The 23,348-nt window shown below is 36.9% G+C and overlaps 1 protein-coding gene across 5 annotated transcripts in view; it reads left to right on the top strand.

Moving 5' to 3' along the window:
• The first annotated feature begins 358 nt into the window (after positions 1–358).
• LOC121300849 (mediator of RNA polymerase II transcription subunit 26-like) overlaps positions 359–23,348 on the top strand; it is a 52,207-nt gene continuing 29,217 nt past the window's right edge. For all 5 annotated transcript variants that reach the window (XM_041229791.1, XM_041229788.1, XM_041229787.1 and 2 more), the window contains exon 1: positions 359–646. In XM_041229791.1, coding sequence (XP_041085725.1) covers positions 575–646 — 72 coding nt within the window. In that variant the 5' untranslated portion in view covers positions 359–574. The remainder of the gene's footprint in view (positions 647–23,348) is intronic.

Here is a 23,348-nt window from a genome sequence, read left to right as displayed (position 1 = left end):
CAATCCACTGTAAGGTGAATTGGTTTAACCAAGCGGGTTAAATTACTGATGTCCCATCTTTAATAAAACGGTATAAAAGATATATTATAAAATGAACAGTTATTTACTTATATATTATTATATATATATATTATATATGATAACATTATATATATATATATATATATGTGTATACCATATATATACACACACAATTTGGTTTATTTAATTAAAAAAAAAATAACAAAGACTATAGCTGCCGCCCAAGCCGCTTGCTTTGCAATGCTCTTCACTCGTTCTGACCTGACTGAGCATGCCCAGAGAAAGCAGGTGGCTACGTGCAGACGCCAGGAGTGTACGTCGAGCTTTCCCATGATGCACCAGCAAGTGTTGTATTCTAGTTTATTTCAGTGAGCTGCCAGGCGAGGAGAGTGGAGAAAGAAGTACGACAGGAGCTCCATCGCCAGGATAAAAACTCGCAGGAACATGCCGTTCCGCTCCCTACTTACATCTCCCGAAAGGCCTGTGAGTGTCTGAAAGCCACCCACCGTCTCTTCGGAAGAATCCCCCGCCGCCGACCCGCTCCGGCCAGGCAATGACAGCGGCCTCGGCAACACCGCAGCAGTTGAGAGACCGGCTGCTGCAGGCCGTTGATGGCCAGAGCAACGTGAGTACCGGCGCTCTCTTCTCTAATACGAGCCGAGTCTAGCCGGGGCAATACCGCCACATACAGAGTGGGGTTCGATACATGTCTACTGGTTTAAAATCACACACCAACCGCTTGGGGCAAGTGATCCAACAGTATAGGGTCGGACATATTTTGTGGACTGGTGAACAAGAGCACGTTTAAACACAACATTACTCCATGCCAATGGTATGTTAACCGGACAAGTACTGCGGGGTGCTAATCTCTTAGCCTCGCTGGAGGTACATCTGGGGCGAGGACACAACTCGGCGTGTTGTCAGTGAAATTCGCATTAATTCTGCCTGACTTGAGACATTTTGTTGGGGTTAACAAATAAAGTAATAACATAAGTGAACATGTTTTGTTTCTTTTTAGATAAATCAAGCGCCACTTTCCCTAAAAATGGTCACTGTTACCGGAAATTATTATTATTATTATTATTATTATTATTATTATTATTGGTATTTTAACTTCTGATTTAGTTAAACAAGTAGCAGTAACGGGAGATTCTGTGTTGTGCGAGTTACTCGCTGAGGTGTCTATTCATAAAGACTTTCTAAATTGCTTTAAATATGAGGTAAGTTATCATCGAAAGTAGTTTAAGAGCTGTTTTAAGTGTGTACCAAACTTGACAGTCAAATACCAGATGTTAAGATGTACACCGTTAGTTTTAAAACCCGTAAGGTGGACGCTGTCTAAAAATATTGGATAGTAAATAGATATGCGGTTTCAGAACACATGATCCTGGCTTCTGCTGCTACTCGAGACCGAGGCTTCGCTCTTAAGCTATGGCCTGTGAGAGGATCATCGCGTAAGTTAATGTTCACGGCCTAACCGATTCAACTTTCAAACGCTGAAATTTACATTGTGTTGCTCTTGATACTGCTTTTCTAACGACACGTTACTCCGTGTTGTATGTAAAGTTTTAAAAGTAGTTTAGTCAAGCTACTTTGGTTTCAGTTATCATTATTGACTACACACAGTATTGATTTCGAATAACTATGTAATGCATTTGTTATTCTGGCACTCGGATTAGTGGATGGGCATTTAGACAGTTTTAGTATGGCTCTGTGTGACGACAATGTGTTGTGACGGCATGGAGCTGGTATGAATTGCCCTGACTACCTGTTGTGTGTTTTAATGCTTTCTGTGTCTACTTATGTATACCAGACAACTCAGGAATGGAAATGAGACTCCTGTTGCATAGCAGCTTGATCCATTCCAGGTTTTACTACAAGTTTGATTAGCCACAGTGTATAGGTAGCAAGCTCAGGTGTGTCTTAATAAACTCATAATAAAACTAGGAATGGATCAAACTGCTATGCAGTGAGTCTTATTTCCATCCCTGCATCTAGACTAAACTTTAACTGCTCAATCCTAAAATATGAATACAACTAAATACCTAACAGTAAACTAGTCCATGCCTTTTTTAATTAACTCTTTGTTTCGAGTATATGTAAGGGTTTCTTTAATGAAGTATGGGCACAGCTGCTCCATGGTTTAACCTTTAACTAGCTAGATGCTTTACAAAACAAATCACGTTTTTGGGGAAGCCGGAATCTTGGTGTTTTGGTTTTTCTTTTTTTAAATTTTCTAGAGAATGAGAAAGTTGTTGTAACAACATTTCCTTAACAGTGTTGCAATATATAATACTGTGTGTAGCATTTGATTGTACATGGAATAGACTGGAAATATGTCGGCTTACACTGTACTCTTACCATGTAACTACAAAGGCTAATACCTATTTTTGACCTGCATGTCTTTGACATATAGAATGCCTATTGTCATTCAACATTGGGTTCCAAAATGCCACATTGTGGAAGGTTTTTTGCCTTCCATTTTAACAATATTCCGGGTACTTGGTCACTTTGGAACTGTGTGCCATAAAAGGGTGAAGTCTACTTATTTTCTGACATGAAATTTAAAGGGGTTGTTTGGATACAATTGGCTATTTACCAACTGTTTGGTAAATAACCATTAGATGTGACTACATTAAGATTGAGTCCCTTGTGATCTACTAACAAAAGTTAGGTGCAAATTTCAAAAGGCAACTTGTCTGTGTTAACTGAACTACCATGCAGACTGTCAGTGACTGTTCTATGCAGTGACGGAACAGAGAAGTCGTTCACCTATCTTTTCAGCTGTATATTGTGTTGGGTGGGGAGGAACAATTTTGTTGCGTTTCTGCACTGAAATTGAATATTATTTGTAGTCTGGTCTTACTTTTTGTCTGTGGTTTTCTGAGCACTTACATTTTTGTATTTTATGCCATTCAACAAATATTTGGTAAGATAAATCCTATTTAAGAAAATAAGTGCTTGCTAGGTACAGAATACTTAAACTTTACAGACTTGTTGAATTTATTGTTTCTTTTAGTAGAAACGTTTGTCATTTGTATTGTTCTTGTGTTTTTATTTTAGCAACGTGTGTCGTAAAGACAAGTAAAAATAAATCCTTGCTAACATTATTTTAGTTCTATAGTAGTAGTCACTGTAGGCATCAGTGTTGGCATCAGTTGAGAGGAGAGCCTAGTATCAGATTAAAGGAGTTGAAGACTGGTTGTACAAATACCTGATTTAAATATAATATTTACATGACATTGTTTGCCCAGTCTTTCCTGTTTTGGGTTGCAGTGCAGTGGAGAGTCATTGAAGGAGGCTGCCCTTCACCGTGGTGAAAACTAGGGGTGTTAATCATTTAGAGTTTAAACGTTGGTAAAGTGTCAAGCGTTTTTAATTTTGCTTAATTGTTTAAACTTTGTCAATTAAGAACAAGAGGGTGTCTGCAAATGACGGCTACTGTTGAGGTTTTTTTGGTGTTTATTTCCTACCTTTGTCAAGTGGCATCCTCGTTATTAGTAAATTACTTCCATTTTATTATTTTTTTTTAAACTAGTGATAGGACAAACGCAGGATTTTCATGTTTGGATATTTCCTGATAATTTTAAATACTAATTCATTTTTCAAAAAGTAACAAAAGCCATTATATTGCTCTGAACGCAGGCAGAGACAGCATAGCAGCAGGGGACGTGGCTGTGGCCCCTGTGTGCCTTTATATTACCAGAAGACTTTACAATATATAACATGTTAAAATAGAAAAATATCCCAGGAGTAAAGAATAAGTTGTGTAGGGCTTACTCCAGGGATGTGCATTTTGGTACATTTTTATTAACGTTTCAACTCTATGGCATGTAGTAGTTTAAAAAACATCTGTCTGTTTATAGATATAAATATAAACACAGACACATTTTTTTCTTTTGTTATATATACTAACAATAGACAGTTCACATGACAGATTGGATTCTAAGCACTGTTTGTTGCCTTCATTTACTTGTGTTTTTAGTATTGTACTGCATTCCAATAAGAGAAACAGCATCGCCATGTCTTTTTAAGCGAAGAGTCTTGAAAAATTAAATATGGGTTTGCGTTTTTGTGCATTACTACTAATTGCAACTGCTTCCGTCACTGTAGTACTTGTAGTCAGAAGTAGATGGCTGAGATAAAGTTGAGCAGTCTTCATGAGAATCCCCTAAAGATGCTGACTGTTTGGCAAAAAAACTTCTGATTGACAACTGACTTGCTGTCAGTGTACACACTGCACTAGGCAGAGTTCCACATTAACCCTGGCCCAGGGCCGGTAGAGAGCGCAGTTTGGCTGGTAGTTATGAAGCACCACAGCCCCGACTGGGCCTGTTACATTTAACTAATGTGTGTGTGTGTAATTATATATATATATATATATATATATATATATATATATATATATATATATATATATATATATATATATATATATATATATATATATATATATATATTAGTGCATATGGCATACGTTTCCTGAATCCAGGAAAACGGGCCAGTGTGTCAAAAAGCTGAAAATGAATTTACAAACCATTTTTTAAAAACATAACTACGAACTAATCCTAACTTTCCCACCGCACGTAATATTTGTTGTACAGTCAGAATCCGAGACTGTACCGAAGTGCTGAGTTGGTACTCGTTCCCGCGACAACACAAATCTTTTACAAATTGGGTTTCACAACTAAGCAACCAATAAGCCAAAAGGAAAGCAATAAAATCAATAAGTCATAAAGAATGTAATTATGAAAAAAAAATGAAGACTAACATTTAGAGTGGATGCTTCATTATGACAGAGAAAAAAGAAGTAACGTTTTGCCTTGTTTGGTGTCAGTTTCCCTGACTTGCAGATAAAACAGCAGCTTTATTTGTTGTGAATTCAACATTTCATTTACATCACATCCAGTCTCACAGTAAGATGTCCCGATGGATACCCAGATACGCAAAATAATTGTCTAACTTTTTGATTTGGATTCCAATGTGTTCAGGCCGAAAATGCCATTCACAATCTTTCCAGGACTCGTTGGTATCACTCAGCAAGGTTGGCAATGACTTGGGAGAGGCTACACAAGCGACAGTGCCCCAAGTAGGATTGTTATTATTTTGTATTATGAATATTGTTTTAATAGTGTTTTTTAGGATTAGGTATTGGAATTTTGAATAGTTTCCTATTTGAATACACAGAATGCAACATTTTTGTGTATTCGATTTCCCGAACTCCGGTCCTTTATGCTCTCAAGAATAAAAGGGCAAATGCGTGTGTACAAGCAGACAGCTTAACAGTGTAAGCCGGTAAAGTTTAGCCGGGTTCAAAAAGTGTACAAACAATGTCCATGACAAGATTTCTTCGCTCTGTACCCTATTTCCTTAGGCACAAGTTTTTTCTTTTGTTTACTGAATTAAAATACACAGAACTCACGGAGCAGCAACATCACAGCGCGTATCTCTTCCAATTAAAGCAACAGTAGCATAATATTGCACAAACCACCAAATAATATTTTTTGCTGTAGTGTATTCAGAATAAAATAACCTATCATATAGCAACCTAAATATTCTACATCTGTTTAATTCTAACAAATAATATTTATAACATAATCTTAGTGGAAATATTGTAATCTGGCCAAAACAGAAAGTACATTCCAACATACAATAGTTTAATGTTACTAATTACAACTAGCCATAAAGTACTGACATCAGATGAATCAAAGTCAAGTTACTTTGTTTATTCAATAACCTGTAAATAATTCAAAACAAGGATACCTGGTTGTACTTTTAATGGTGCAGACGTTGCCTTTACTCCATCCACAGAACTCGCAGAAAGTCAACAATAGATGTTTTATATTGAACTACAGTCCAGAGTTAAAAAAATAAATAAATAATAAAATAAAATTCCTTTAACTCAGGTATCTTGTATTTTCATAGTTACTGCGTTGTTGTGCTCCACATTTAGTATGTCTTCATATTCATCACAACGTTAAATTACATTTCTAATTCCAATGTTATCCAAGTTTGGATTACAGTGCTTTTAGCACTTGCTATATATGTTTAATGGCTGAAGTAACATATATTGAAAGGCTCGTTTAGCCACTTTCTTTTGAGACATGGGCTGTCTTTGGTTACCTCACAGAAACATACTGAAAATAAAAAACATCATGGAAAAATACATAAATATATTGGGCCAGATAAAAGTGCATCCGGGTCAGTAAAAACACTAGCTCAGTGGCCCGAGGGGCCAGTAGTTAAAAATCTAAACGTAGAGCCCTGCTAGGTATTCATTTTTATGCTTAAATATGTAAGGGCATCCCTGTTAAACTAGTGCGGAAAGTAACAAAAGCACAGTGTTAAATTGAACGACTGCAAAAATGAAATGGTAGTTAAAAGTAGTATCGAGGTTGAACAATTCACGGAATTTGTCAGCTATGTTTGAAATAAAATTGAGAGAGACCAGAATTAGGCTCAGGCAAGATATGAAGGTAAAAGCAAAGATTTGTTTTGCAATTGACAGCTTTTTCTGAGTTTAATTATGAAACAATTTGCAAAATGTCACCTGATTAAAAATAAAACCCGAAAACTTCAAGCCCTATGTGTGTTTCCATTTACTTTTTCCAAAATACTTGTTTTATTTCTTAGCAATATGGACCTCTGTTAATATGGGGCATAGCACATTATTTTTAAATAAAATACAGTGCATGGTGGGATCCTGTCGTATTAATTTCGAAAGTTCATTGCGCTGCTAGGAACTGTAACCAAACTATTATAATAGCATTAATGTTGTACGCATTGCGCCCGACTAAACATGAAACAGTACTTCAGTGTGGACGCTAAATTTTTCATTAAAACTTTTCTCAATCAGGTATGTAGTGTGGACAGGGCCTAAAAGTAAATATCTTTAATGTTGCTGGCAAAGCCAAATATGAGGCTTATTGCTGCCACCTGCAGGACTGGAGTGCACCTTAAATGCTGTTATATTACTGAACAGTGTTTTTTTAGGCTTCCAAGCCAAAGGCTGGGAAACCTATGATATTGTTGTTGTTTATTATTATTATTATTATTATTTTTCCGCCAAAAGTTTGTCAAGTTATGAAAACGCATACGTAGGTAGATGCTTAGGTGTGGACAACCAGACTGGTGTCCCCAAGTGGAAAAGTTCACAGTTTGGCCACAAGGCTAGATCCCTTGAAAATACTGGGCAATTTTCAAAACTCTTGTTGACCAAAAACGACTTAAGATGGAGATCTGACAATGTCAGCATATAGTGCACCAATGGCCTGTAAAAACAAAATGTTGAAACAAAATCAATTGGATGGTTGGATTGCCCGCCGCATTGGATTTGCGCAAAATATTCAAAGATCTTCTTGTCTGAAAATGTTGATCGGCACCAAAATTGTCACATTTGCTCATGACAACGTCTTTTCTAAGTTTTGTAAAATCCCCACTTTTTTGTAAAACATGGATGCAGCAAGCAAAATAACAATTTCACAAGTGCTATATTTACATATATTAAAGTATAAATCCATACTGCAATAGACTGGAGACGTGAAGTATGATAGTAGAGGTAATTCACATGAATTACTGTAGATTTCAAAATGGCGTGTTTTGGCCACATGGTTTGGTGGCCATATTGATAATTTAAAAAAACACTTATGACCCATAACAACAACAGTGTTGCACATATGCTGTTCAATGTTGGTACAGTTGTGCGGCCCATAATAATGTAATAACCGCTAAAATCGAATGCTAATTGATCACATAGTTTGGCGGACACATTGGAATTTACGTTTAAATTTGATCTCCTAGGGCGTGCCGATATGGTCAGTTATAATGGAACAAGTATAGGAAGTCATATATGCTCTATGAAAAAGTCATCACCCATGACCTTTGACCTCTCTAAAAGGTCAAGCTAAAAAACTGGCTTTGTGCCTCAGGGATCACAGATAGTCATGGTTCATATGTAACACTTATAGGAAGTCAATCATGCTCTATAAAAAAAACTGTCATTACCCATGACCTTTGACCACTGCTAAGGTTCAAAACCCACAAATTGCCCTATAGTTCCTCAGCTGTATCTAACACAGATCAGTGCACTTAAACTTCAGCGTAAGATTATGCTCTGTACATGATGCAACTTAAGTAGCCCATTAACTATTTATAGGAAACGTAGCGAGCTGTATTAGGGAATATTTGTGATGATTGAACCATGTGTTCTTGGATGCCTTTATAGTTGCTAGCAACGCCTAGTTATTTAAATTTTTTTAAACGAGCAATTATTTTATGGTCGTTGCTGCAGTGTAATAATTACCATGAATATGCATGTCTGCGTCCCTTTTCCATTCTGTGCGTCCAGTGAACGCAAAGCAAAATGTTTCTGTCCAATGGATTTATTTTGCATTAACTTGACCTCTATGTGTGTTCTTGTTTTTTTGTATATATACCACCAATTCGTATATGTCACGGTTGTTGGGGTCCAGTATAAATCTGCTGTAAATTAAGGGCTGCGATATAGCGAGAGACCGATAGAAAAACAAAGGTCAGGGTCCAATATAAATCGTCTACACAACCCACTTTCTCATTTTTCATATAAAAAGCAGAGCAGTTTTGATTTGGACTGTGAAGGATAATTGCTTCTTATTAACTTAAAATCTTCAGTTAATTTCATGAGTCTTCCTCTCCTTTCTCAAATGCACAAACCCACTGCATTGAAAGAATCCCATCCCAACATAGGAGGCTTGTTGCTAGGGAGCTGGCATCACTGCCCCGTGGCTTTTGCTAGTGCATTGCTGCCACACGTGAGCACCTCGCTGGCTAAATAAAAACTGCTTCAGCAAGTAGATTTTTGTTTTGCCTTATGTTATTGTGTAATGTGTGTGTGTGTGTGTGTATATATATATATATATATATGATAACAGAACAATATTAATGCTTTGTTTTTAATTGTTTTAAATATTTTTTTGATGTGCACTATGAAATAAAACAAACAGTAATTCTAGTGAAATTGCCTAATGTATATTGCAACTAACGCATGTGCAGTTAGCCTGTAAAAATGGGTGAGCCAACTCCAGGACCGTGATATATCCAACTCCTCAGTATAGTGAGGGGTGGGTGTATTGGTAAACAAAGATATGCAAAACACAGGGAAAGTAAACAAGCAGAAGAATCTGTATTGCAAAGCTCAGTTGTATCTACCACTTAATAATAAAAAAGCAGAAATCAACTGAAGACAGCCCTGTAAATATCAAAACACAAGCGTGTATTAAGGTAAGCTTGCAGCACAATAAAAAACAAACATGGTTTAAAAATTAATCAAAGCAGTAAGTAATTAACACATTATGTATTGTTCACCCTCAAAACTTATACATTGGTAAGCATGGACACGAAAAATTAACCAGCAATGAATTTTCATTGCAAAACTGCATGAAATACTGTCTTAATATGAAATAAGTGCAACCCTATAAATATCGAAAAAATTGCCCACAACGCACTCAAAAATGCTCCAAACTGTTTTTTAAGATTAACAATAAAATCAATACAAGTATCAGTTTTCACAGAAATTAAAGCAAAAGTAACTAATTTGTTTTTATAACCTGTACATTGCTAAGTAAGAATGCTGGAAAAGGAGTAAAATACAAATATTCATTGCAAGACTCAAATGCATGAAATGCTGTAATACAAAAAAAAACCCACTTACAAATACACTAAAAGGCAACCCTTTTATATCAGAAAACAAGTTTGTATTTGGTTTACTTTCAGCATGCTGAAAAAATCAACTGTTTTTCAAGTGAATAACGTCATTAAAAAACAAACTATGCATTATGTGTACCTTAAAATAAATTCAATTCAGTTTTCTTCTCCATCCTGATTTTAAGTATTTTGAAGTTTTTTTTTTTTTTCATTCCTTGCCATTGTCGTTTCTTCACAGTAAAAAGTGGCCTAGACACATGAATGATAGGTTTCAAACCGGGTACTCCGAGTTCATGTACACGGTAAAAACATCACTTGTCGTTTGGGTGTTTTTGATTTTAAATTGACAATTTGTGAATTTATTTTGTGTACCCTCCCCCCAACTTTTCCCACCCCCGTTTATCCTCATTTTGGTTCTCTTTTTTGAGTGTAAAACCCTAAATCATGTCAGGTGTATGTCATATAATATATACAGTCCTATATATAAATCACTGCACAACATTTTCAGGAAGTTGTAACAGTCCTAGAAGGCCCGTGACAAATCTTCCGTAAAGTCTTACACTTGTGTGTCCCATGACGTGAACACACAGGGTACTGTAAGACCGAGTGTCATTTCGTCGTAAAGCAGCACTGTTTTTTCCACCAAAAGGTTTTCCGTAGAGATCACTATGCATGCGCACACATAGTCTGGTTTGTTTAAACAAATGCTTTCGAAAAACTGAAAAATAGATCTTGAACTCGACGGACACATTTCTGTGATTATTTATATATATATATATATATATATATATATATATATATATATATATATATATATATATATATATATATATATATATATATATATATATATATATATATGTGTGTGTGTGTGTGTGTGTGTGTGTGTGTGTGTAACACTTGTCTCACTTACCCCTACACAAACAGGTCTTGCACCTAACGGTCAGGGCCCTGGATTCTTATCTATTATCCCAGAACCAATGGTCCTTTTGTTTTTGCACACTGTTACCAGACAAACTATCACACTTTTCTTCTTTAGCGATGCCTCCACCTGATGGTCACGTGGTTTCCCTATTATTGGCAGGCGTCCCCAGGAATTTATATTCAACCATATAACAAATGCAAATTAAGCAAGAGCAATATACAACTAATAAAATCACACTCACACACAGTACTGAATTTATATAAAACTAATCTTTATAAATGGAGGTAAGTAAATTGTACATACAATATAAACAATTCCAACAACAGTGCTTTCCCAAAAATATAACTTTTTTTAAGTCACTAAACAGTAACTAAAAGCTCATGCTTCAGTTGTATTTAACTCAAATGTACTCTTCTGATATATTCGATTCAAAATAAACGCTAGTGGAGTGCACTCCAGCCCCACGTGTAGCACACATGTAGACGGACGAACAAACAAACACTGTTGCAGGCCTGAATTGTGGCTCGGGTACGTTGTGGCCTAGAAATAAAACAAAATGGCCCCTTCACAAGCTTTATTGAGAACACAGTTACACTTGCTATTTTAAAAGAAACACTTTGTGGAAAAACTCACAGTTCTGAAAGGCTTCTCCCAGTTGCAGCTCTCGATTGCTTGCGGTCTCTGGATCACGGCAAACCTCTCTGTCGCTGCAGTCTACCTCGTGCTCTCTCTCTCTCTCTCTCTATCTGGAAACGTGGGCCTTCTCAAACACTGTCCAGCCGCTTCTCAATTGCTTCGTTTATTTTACGATCTAGTCACTGTCTCTTTACTTTCATTTCAAGCACGTATTAACGGTGCTTGAACTTAAATTCTGCAATACAATATGTTTTAACAATACTGTATATACCAATGCCTAAAGAAAATAACACGTACTGAGTGACTACGTAACCTGACAGACCTACGCTGCTTAAAATAAAACACAAGCTTGGTACCTGAACTCGAAAGAAATAAAAGCAGATGTAACAGAATACTCTTCTGAAACCTGTTTAAACTGAAGTACTGTCTACTAAAGTTTATAGGCATTTCCTGACTTAAGAAATCCTCACCTTTTACTCTGCTGAATCACTTACTCTATACCGCTCTATTCTAGCTCCTGTTTTTATTTGTTCAGACTCCCATCTATTCTCTTCTTTTTTTCCCAAAAACTTTTCCCTGAGACTCACTCCCACTCTTGCAGGGACGATTTCTATTGACTCTCAGGAGATCAGTTTAACACACAATGCTTCATTGGCCATGAGAACACCTCTCCTCCCTTTGAGTCTACTCTGCTGCAAAACAGGTCCTAAAGCCATCCATATATAGTCTATACGGAATTTCTGAATATACGTTAGTAGCATATTACCACTATATATATATATATATATATATATATATATATATATATATATATATATATATATATATATATATATATATATATATATATATATATATATATATATATATATATATGAGTACCAGTCAAAAGTTTGAATACACCTGCTTGAAACCATGTTTTTCATGATTATCTGTGCTTTTAATTGTATAAACTTGTCTATAAATACTTAATATTTCATTATGATACGTGTACTTATATAAGCTAATCATAATCATAAGTGAATTACATTCAAAAATTTAATTTTTAAATGAAAATGTAAATCTTGTCAATTTCAATGAAATGGTCACCCAAAGCAAGGGGATGAAGCCCAAGTCAGTTAAGTCTGAAATGTGTATAACACCGTTTTAGAAAACTGGCTTAAGTATAAAAGTGTCTTTGTTAGATGTTCTCTGAGCATGTTACCTAATTAACCTCTCGTCACCAATTATTGTTAACAGGTTACATGATTACTATAAGTATAGGTAGCATAGGCACAAGTTTGTTATTCATGAATGTAAGGGAGCAGAAAATGCCAAAGGTGAAGAAAAAAGACAGTCTGTAATTACTTTAAGAAGTTAAGGTCAATCTTTAAGAGAAATCACAAGAACTTTGCAAGTGTCTGTAACAGCTGTGACCAAGACCGTCAATTAATTTGAAAGTGGCACTCATGAGGACCTAACAAGGTCAGGCAGGCCAAGGGTGACCTCAGAATCAGAGAATAAGTTCATTAGAGTCGCAAGTTTTTGAAACCGGCGATTAACTGCCCCTGAAATACAAGCTCAGCTAAATGCTACTAGAAGTACAGATGTTTCAACATCAACTGTTCAGAGGAGATTGCGTGAAGTTGACCTAACTGGAAGAATTGCTGCAAAGAAACCATTGTTAAGAGTGCAGAATAAGAAGAGACTTCCTTCAAAAAACACAGAAACTGGACGTTTTGAGGAGTGGGTCTTATGGACCCATGAGTCAAAATTTGAAATTTGGGTCCAACTGTCGAGTATTTGTAAGACGCAGAGAGGGTGAGCGCATGAGTTCTGAATGTGTGGTTCCCACTGTCAGGGTCTGGGGTTGCTTTGCTGATGACAGAGTTGGTGATCCTTATCAAGTTTAAACTAGAAAGGAAGGGGGGAAAAATCAACAAAAAAACAGAAGGGAGACCGCATCAAAACAAGAACAACAACTCAGGTAAGACAACCATTAAATGTATTTATCTAAATGCTAGAAGTATCAGAAACAAAATTCTAGAACTTGAAGCTACTGCACTAACAGGTAACTATGATGTGATAGGTGTTACAGAAACGTGGTTATCTGAAAGTGATGGGGACGAATATAATATTTGTGGGTATACACTGTATAGGAAAGACAGGCAGGACAGACGAGGAGGAGGGGTAGCGCTATACATAAGAAACAGTCTTGAAGCCCAGGTGTTAAACCTGGACAAAGAAAATAAAACCGAATCAATATGGGTCAGAATAACAGACAAAAATTCAAAAGGCATAATAATAGGAGCATGCTATAGACCGCCAGATTCAGACGGTGAGCACAATAATCTGTTATACAATGACATTAGAAATGTGTGTAGCAAAGGAGAAGCCATACTAATGGGGGATTTCAACTTCCCCCAAATAAAATGGGAAAACCCGGTGGGTAGCGCGAAGGATGAAATAGAAATGGTGGAAATGACAAATGACTGCTTCCTAACACAATTTGTGAAGGCACCCACTAGAGGGGAGGCATGCCTTGATTTAGTCTTTTCAAATAACGAAGATAGAATAACTAAAACAGAGGTCAGAGAACCACTGGCAAACTCAGACCACAACATGGTCTCATTTGAAGTGTTTTTTAAATCCTCAAAAGTAAAGACTAAAGCTAAGGTTTACAATTTTAGAAAAGCAAACTATGAAGGCATGAAACAGAGACTAACAGAAGTAGATTGGAGTAAAATAGAGAAAACACCCACAGAAGAAGGATGGTTGTTCTTCAAAAACGTAGTACTAGAGGCGCAAAACAATTATATCCCTAAAGTAGACAAATCTAAATGTAAAACTAAATTGCCAAAATGGTTTAATAGATCAATTAAAAAAAATATTCAGCGAAAAAAGGCACTTTACAGAGCATTAAAAAAGGACCAAAAAGAAAGTACACAGAAAGAGTACACAGAACTGCAAATGCAAGTCAAAAAGGAAGTTAGAAAGGCCAAGAGAGAAATAGAAATGAACATTGCTAAGGGAGCTAAAACCAATTCCAAAATGTTTTTCCAATATTACAACAGCAAGAGAACATTCAAAGAGGAGATTAAATGTTTAAGAGATACAAATGGCAAAATCATAGAGGAAGAAAAAAAAATAGCAAATATGTTAAATGATTACTTTTCACAAGTTTTTACAAAGGAAGATACTGACAACATGCCCCACATGTCATCCAGTTCCTATCCAGTTTTAAATAACTTTAGCATAACTGAGGCAGAAGTGTTAAAGGGACTAGGAGCTCTTAAAATAAACAAATCCCCTGGGCCGGATGAGATCCTCCCAGTAGTACTCAAAGAAATGAAAGAAGTAATTTACAAACCGCTAACCAAGATCATGCAGCAGTCTCTTGACACAGGGGTGGTACCGACAGACTGGAAAATTGCAAACGTAATACCGATCCACAAAAAGGGAAACAAAACTGAACCAGGTAACTACAGACCAGTAAGCCTGACTTCTATTATATGCAAACTTATGGAAACTATAATAAGATCCAAAATGGAAAATTACCTATATGGTAACAGGGTACTGGGAGACAGTCAACATGGTTTTAGGAAAGGGAGATCGTGCCTAACTAACTTGCTTGATTTTTTTGAGGATGCAACATCGATAATGGATAATTGCAAAGCATATGACATGGTTTATTTAGATTTCCAGAAAGCTTTTGACAAAGTCCCGCACAAAAGATTAATTCTCAAACTGAACGCAGTTGGGATTCAAGGAAACACATGTACATGGATTAGGGAGTGGTTAACATGTAGAAAACAGAAAGTACTGATTAGAGGAAAAACCTCAGAATGGAGTGTGGTAACCAGCGGTGTACCACAGGGATCAGTATTAGGTCCTCTGCTATTCCTAATCTACATTAATGATTTAGATTCTGGTATAGTAAGCAAACTTGTTAAATTTGCAGACGACACAAAAGTAGGAGGAGTGGCAAACACTGTTGCAGCAGCAAAGGTCATTCAAAATGATCTAGACAAGATTCAGAACTGGGCAGACACATGGCAAATGACATTTAATAGAGAAAAGTGTAAGGTACTGCACGCAGGAAATAAAAATGTACATTATAAATATCATATGGGAGATATTGAAATTGGAGAAGGAATCTATGAAAAAGACATAGGAGTTTTTGTTGACTCAGAAATGTCTTCATCTAGGCAATGTGGGGAAGCTATAAAAAAGGCTAACAAGATACTCGGATACATTGTGAAAAGTGTTGAATTTAAATCAAGGGAAGTAATGTTAAAACTGTACAATGCACTTGTAAGACCTCATCTTGAATATTGTGTGCAGTTCTGGTCACCTCGCTATAAAAAAGATATTGCTGCTCTAGAAAGAGTGCAAAGAAGAGCGACCAGAATTATTCCGGGCTTAAAAGGCATGTCATATGCAGACAGGCTAAAAGAATTGAATCTGTTCAGTCTTGAACAAAGAAGACTACGTGGCGACCTAATTCAAGCATTCAAAATTCTAAAAGGTATTGACAGTGTCGACGCAAGGGACTTTTTCAGCCTGAAAAAAGAAACAAGGACCAGGGGTCACAAATGGAGTTTAGAAAAAGGGGCATTCAGAACAGAAAATAGGAGACACTTTTTTACACAGAGAATTGTGAGGGTCTGGAATCAACTCCCCAGTAATGTTGTTGAAGCTGACACCTTGGGATCCTTCAAGAAGCTGCTTGATGAGATTTTGGGATCAATAAGCTACTAACAACCAAACGAGCAAGATGGGCCGAATGGCCTCCTCTCGTTTGTAAACTTTCTTATGTTCTTATGTTCTTAAGTCCATGGCTAGCTCAACCAGCATAGCTATCATAGCATACTTCAGAGGCATGCCATTTCATCAGGATTATGGCTAGTTGGGCAGTCCTTCATTCTTCCTGCAGTGTGAAAAGAAGCTGACGTCACACTCTTCGGAGGACAGCGTGTGTTCGTCTTCACCACTCCTGAGTCAGCGTGGGGATGGTAGCGGTGAGCTGAGTCTAAAAATAATTGGCTATTCCAAATTGGGAGAAAAAATGATAAAAACAATTGCTGACCACTAAATAAAAATAAATAATAAAATCGCATCAACATAAAATTTTTTCTTTATTATTTGAATACTTGAAAAGTTCCTAAATTAATGGGATTTGGTAGGACATTTATTACTTCGCAATTTACAGTATTCTTGTCCACCTATATATTTAATTTCGTCTGCCCACAGTCCACATTGACAGATTCCATGGGAGGGCGTTTATTTGTCTCTATACATTGTTTATGGTGAACCTCGCTGGCGTGAGTCTGGTGGCTGACTAACAGTTCGGTGAGCACATAGGCTCACTGGTGGAGCAACCGATGAATAAAGCAATGCGCCCACTGTATCACCCTGCTCGGCAAGTTAATAGCAGCGTAATGTATTAGGTTGTGTTAGCGTCATTCAAAAATAAAATAAACAATCTTATGGATTATTTGTTTAACCATTCTGATTGTGTATACCATGTTTAAAAGATAATAGCTGATTTTTTTTTTTTTTTTTTTTTTTAAATCTGGCTTTTTGTACATTTAACATGCTTTGACTAGATGACAATATGAAATAAAATAATTTAGTAATCTGCAATAAATTCAGTTTAGTTTTTAAGCTATTGTGTTATTTTATGTACTGTTATTTTTGGCTTCAGAGTTGCTACGGGGTCACTAAATTTAAAGAAAAAAAAAAAACTCCCCGTTTTTTATTTTGACACTGGAAATCTGGTAATCCTAAACTGCAAGGGCAGTGAGAAACTGAAGCTCTTGTAGAAACTTTGGTCAGACATCAAAATCTTGCCGAACTCACAAAATAGTAAAACATATTTGACCTTTTCTCAAATTACTGTGTTTAATGCCGAAATTATAAGAACTGTGCAGAATTGTGTAAACTGCATTATCCTACTGTAAGCATTCAAGAAATGTATTCATTGAATTAGCGAAGTGCTCCCCAGTGCTTTCTTCTACAGCAATGTGTAAGAATCCAAAACATGCTGTATTAAAAACTGGAACAATACATCAATAGCTGCCAACTTTCAATATGCCTTGCAGAATATTGTAAACATCTGTTTGACACACCATATAAACGAGCAGAGTGCACTTGCAAACTGCATTATGAACACAGACTGTTCTGAAAAAATCCGAAAGGGGGAAGAAAAAACTTTAACTTGCATGCTTATTCTTTCATAATGGCTTTTAATGTCCATATGTTCAAAAATGTGTATGGTAACCAAAGAAAGCCCACCTCTGAAATAGTGGCTGAGCGAAGCCTTTCAATATATGCTGTTGCAGTTATTTCAGCCATTTAACACACACATTTGGCGTAAAATCAAAACGTTGGGCAATTCAGTCCCGTTGTCTAGCTTCCATGCAGCGTATCTGGGTATCTACCAGTCTTTTTTTTTTTTTTTTTTACTGCAGTCACAGCAGCAGAAAAACACCTGCTATCTTGAACTATTATTGTGAGACTGGATATGAGGGCAACTAAATGTTGAATTCCCAACAAAGCTGCTGTTTTATCAGCAAGTCTGGGTAACTGACATTTGTTTTGCTGTCATCATGAAGCCAGATTAAGTCTGTCCTTTCTTTCTTCCACTCCACTCTATTTGTGTTTTATTTTGATAATTTGTTTCTTGATCATTATTGATGTAAATACTTCTGGCTTATTGATGCAGTTGGTTGCTTAGTTGAAAAAAAAAATGCTGTTATCTGGGATGGGGATGGATATGTTTTTAAAAATGGGGTTTGTAAATTATTTTTTTTAAGCATTTTGGCACACTGATCCATTTTCCTGCGTTCATAAAACAGAAACCATGTGGACTATACTATACAGTTAAAAAAAAATTCCCGGCCCAGTTGGGTCTGTGGTGCTTCATAATTACTGGCCTTTGGTCCCCTGGGCCATGGTTAATGTTGAACCCCGTCATATGCAGACAGGCTTAAAGAATTTAATCTATTCGGTCTTGAACAAAGAAGACTACGTGGTGATCTGATCCAAGCATTCTAAAAGGTATTTACAATGTCGACCCAAGGGACTTTTTCGACCTGAAAAAAGAAACGAGGACCAGGGGTCACAAATGCAGATTAAAGAGACTTTCAGAACAGAAAATAGGAGGCACTTTTTACACAGAGAATTGAGGGTCTGGAACCAACATCCCTGTAATGTTGTTGAAATGGACACCATGGGATCCTTCAAGAAGCTGCTTGATGAGATTCTGGGATCAATGCTGCTAACAACCAAACAAGCAAGATGGGTCGAATAGGTTTTGTAACAATTAGTGTGTGAATCACTCAGGTATCACTGATTTGTTTGTTTGAATTACAGTTATCAACATAATGGCCTCCTTTTTTTTTTGATGTATGAAATCACCTTGGTGCCCTTGGGTTGGATTTATGTTTAGCTATTTTGCCCCCTAGAACTGCCTTGGTACCCCTGAATCTTCAAGCCCATGAAGGCAATGTTGCCTTGCCCTTCATGACCTTAATTTCATGCCCTGAAAACTGATGGTCACACCAGCAACTACTTTAGTTGCATATGGGACCAAACTGGGCGCCACATCGAGCCCTGCTTTATGAACATTTCTTTTGCTTTTTAAAAGTTTTTATAAAGACACTGTTATTGTTTATAATGCTGCTAGTTATTCCTCGAATGAGGAGTGAAAGAACCGCAGCACTCCACCTCTTTGAGTATTCCTCTTTATATAGCAAAGACAATGTAGACTATGGAAAACAATGCATTGTCATTCGAGCACCTCTTGTTTCAGTTGGTGTAATTTGCGACAGTGGAAGTTATCAGTGGAATTCTATATTGTGTGCACATTGACTGAAAGCCAGTATAGACCACCTGGTAATGTAAGGCAGCTCAACCTGTGCTTTTTTATTTGACTTTGTTGTCTTTGTAGGCTACTGGTTAGTTCTATTTCATACTGTAAGTTCAACCTAGTCAAAGAAATTGATCTATTGAGTCTAGAATAGAGTAATTGGGGGAGACTTGACACTTGCATGCAAAATAGTAAAAATGACCTTCCAGGGGTGTGCAATTCATATCGCCTGATGCCCGGAACAACAAGTTTTACAGTTCTTTGCCCGTCGGACAAGTACTTCATACAAATGAAAAAAAAAAAGGGGTAACTAAACCTCAAAGCAAAAATATATAGAGAGCACACATCCTTTTAATTCACAAACCCTCAATCACGCACAGTAACAAATATATTTAAATTAATGCAACAATACTGTTAAATTACCTTTGTCTGCAGTAAGAGCCCAGTAAAGTTTGACGCCAGCTCTAGGAAGAATATTTAACAGAATAGAATTGCAAAAACTATTTTATATGTAACAGTTTAGCAATGCATGTATTTAAAATTACTTAAGTAGATTGGTTGGCTGTAGGTTTGTAACGCTATAGATTACTTTATTTAATACAACTTTGAAATGACTCCATAGCATTGCACTTGTACTAAACTGCAACCTTCTCAGATTTCTGACTTGACTCTCCGCTGAGTACCTCAGTCTCACACTGAAATGCCCAAAAAAACAAGATTTATTTATCTTTATCCAATGGCCATACAGGAAACCAAAACATATTAAACAAGCATCATCACCATTTTTCTGGTTAATGTAGTTTAGAAACCAATCCCTTCCGCTCCAGTGAACATTCTGCCTGGTTGAGGTCTGACTGACATAACGTGACTTTCGGCTTGTGTATCAGACAAATATCCACCGACAGAATACCGTATTATACCTTTCTAAACAGCTAAGAACTTGAAGATTATTAAGAAAATAACATTTTCATTCTGAAATATATCCTAAGATTACATAGTTTTGAATGTAAGTTTCCCAATTCAGTTCAGAAATGTCTCCATAAGTAATTTTAATGATCTCCTACCTAAAAGTCTGACGTAGGTTGAATCCTTTTAGTTAAATTTATTATTTTTGTTTGTCATACACACACATTAAGTGGGCATGGTTTTGTTTGGATTGAATTACATTTTTATTTGATATGCTGAAGCAAGTTATTAATCACAAATTGATTGTGTTAGTTCTTTAATAAAAGCAAAATCATAAAAGTGATATTCTATTTGTGTGTGTGTGTTTTGTAGGATGGTGAGGAGGCAAGTATATTTAAGGACAGTTAGATTTTTGTAGCATTTTGTCCCTTGAACGAAGTTATTTTTTTGAAGTGCATACCGCTGTCTTCAAGGTAGCAAGTTGTGGTTCTACACAGGATACAAATGGAAAAATAAGAATGTAGCCATAGACAAGTTAATTACTGCAAACATACCCTGTGGTAGTTCCATTTAAAGGGAAAATAACTTCAATAGGAAATATTTCATAGGCAAAATTCCCGTCTTATAAACCCTTGTCTTTTTATGTAATGTGAAACTTGTATTGCAATTTGACTCTGTCTATATGATTTGGGGTATATGCACACAACAAGTACAATTAATTGGGTATAATGAACAAGGTTTTAACTTTATGGTAACAAAACTAGTACTTTAGTATACTAATTAAATGGAGGTTAATGGAATACTCATGTATTGAAGGAATAGCTTAACCCTTTGCGGTCCTATGTCGGACCAGGTTTGACATTACAATTTTCCCTTTCTGGTCTGATGTTGGACCCTGTCCAGCATCATCAGAGACGTCAAGCACAGGTCTCTAGTCGTTTTCAACATTTCGGTGGCCAGGTGAGACAGATAGGAGCTGAGAAGCTGGAAAAAAAGGGCCGGATCTGAGCAGTACACATAGCCCCTGCACCACAGAGATAACACAGAGACAAACAAAGAAGATAGCTGCTTCCGCGTCCAGCGCTCAAAAGAATATTGGACATTTGCAGAGCTTTTTGAGATACATTTGAGTTACAGTAATAAAATGACTTGGATCGCAATATTGAGGAGTTTGGTGATAAAACAAGTGATCAGGAGACGAAGATCACGACTATGAAGAGGTATGTTTTATAAATACAGTGAACAAGGGGTGGGGTGGGGCTGGAGATGCACTATTGAGTGTTCTGTTGATATGCAGTTTTACTGTGGGGGGGGACGACAACTTTTAAACAGCAAGTGTAAAATAAACAGCACGTGTGAAAATAAATTGGACCCGACGCGCCTGACAGGTGCTCAATAAATGGATCGCAAAGCGTTAACGTGAAAAACACGTTAGTCCAAGCACGAGTTGATAGTACTTTGCTCTAGTAGTATGTTTTTGTTAAACAAGTTAATAGCGAAGAAAATCTCCACAAATCAACGTCTGTTTTGATATGCCTCTGGCTTTTATAACAATGTTGTTGTCCAGCTTTTGTTCTGTGTGTATTCCCAGTCATGTGATTTTGATTCTCAAAATGCTGTGAAAGGTTGTAATTTGTATTCCATGTTTTGAGTAGATTTAATATTATGACTGAAGGTGTGGGTTGGTGTGCTTCCATCTCTAAGACAACTGATTCCTGAATTTTTTGTCTGTTAGATTAGTTTTTGCTAAGAACTAAAATTAGGAAAAAAAGCACCTTTTTAAAACAAATCGACATTTTTGGTAGGCAACATTTTTACAAAATAACTATTATTGGTACTGCATATGTTTTGTCAGTTTTTATAAAAAGTACAATGGAAAATGCATTTAAACTCTATTCTGATACTGAACTTAGATCTGCGTGTACATTACAGAATACCATGTACCGTACCATTGGTTCTTTAGTATTTTTATTTCCTTCTGTCTTGTGGTGTACACTGCATGTATTGCTTTACTTGCTCAATATAATTGGAACTCTATAGTTCAAAATTATAGAACAATCATTGCATTGTCTCTGTCACTACTGTGTGTTAGGGAGACAAACATCCAAGAATAATTGACCTCTCCACACTACACACAGGACTTGCAGGGCTTGCCTTTGTCCTCCAGGGGTTTGTCTCACTGACATGTGCTGTATCGCTCCTGGGTGTAAAGAGGCAATGACTTGGTGGTAGAATCAGAAAGAAAATTGTTTTGTGCCCAGAGACCGATCTCTGTGGAACTGGTTTCAGCAGCTACAAAGTGCTGTCCCTTGGGTGACCCTGTTTTATTCAGCTTCACCATACTTTTAAATTTAGCATGTAATCGTGTATCTCTGTGTATTTTAGGGACTATCCAAGTTGAAGACCTAATAAAGGACTGGCAGTTACTTATCAGTTTAAGAAAATAGAGAATATCATTTACATGCATGCATTGACAATAATATGAAATGTGGTCTTTGTTTTACCTGTTTTGTAATTATTATTTTTTTTTAATAGTTTGGTTCAATGTAAGAAGTTGTTTTATACTGCTGGCCTCAAGAGAATACATTGATTCCCTTAATTATCCCACACCAGTGATGCATGTCCCATCCCGGGGATATAGTGGAGGCAGGTGTAGGTACCTATGTCACACTTGACAGTAGCGGTTCTGTATTTAGGCAGAACTCAGAAACTTAGTAAGGACATTCAGGGTTTTCAATGCCCAATTATTATTTTTATCCTGGTTCACTGCTGCAACTTGGGTAAACGGAGGCTGAAACACGCGTCTTCCAAAACATGTTCCTGCCAATCCTACATTTTTCGCACTGCGAATCCATAGTTAAGCCACCAGACCTATAGTGCTGGAGGACAACACAGATCTGAATGGCTCCACTACAGACCAGCAGGCACCCATTCAGCCACAGTGGTTGCTGTTGCGCCATGCCGACCTAAGCCCTCCCTACCCGGGCAGCTCTCAACCAATTGTGTGCCACCCCCTAGGAACCCCCGGTCACGGTCGGCAATGACATAGCCTACAGTCCAACCTGCGATCTCTAGGCTATAGGGTGCATCCTGCACTCCACATGGAGTGCCTTTACTGGATGCGCCACTCGGGAGCCCCTGGGTACTGCGTCTTTAATTGTATACAGTTGTACTGTAATAGACAGCTCTTATGATTACATGTTAAAGTTTGTTTTGCAGCATGCTCATTTTGCTATTTTCAATATTACATGCACCACAACAAGCATGTTGTCATATTTGAACTATTTCTCATATTTTCGCTGTGTTGGGTTTGCGCCAAACATAACA

This window comes from Polyodon spathula, chromosome 26 (genome assembly GCF_017654505.1).
Source record: "Polyodon spathula isolate WHYD16114869_AA chromosome 26, ASM1765450v1, whole genome shotgun sequence".
NCBI classification, from domain to species: Eukaryota; Metazoa; Chordata; class Actinopteri; order Acipenseriformes; family Polyodontidae; genus Polyodon; species Polyodon spathula.
Note: the sequence above shows the minus strand (reverse complement) of the source record. Positions and strands in the feature narration are given on the sequence as shown.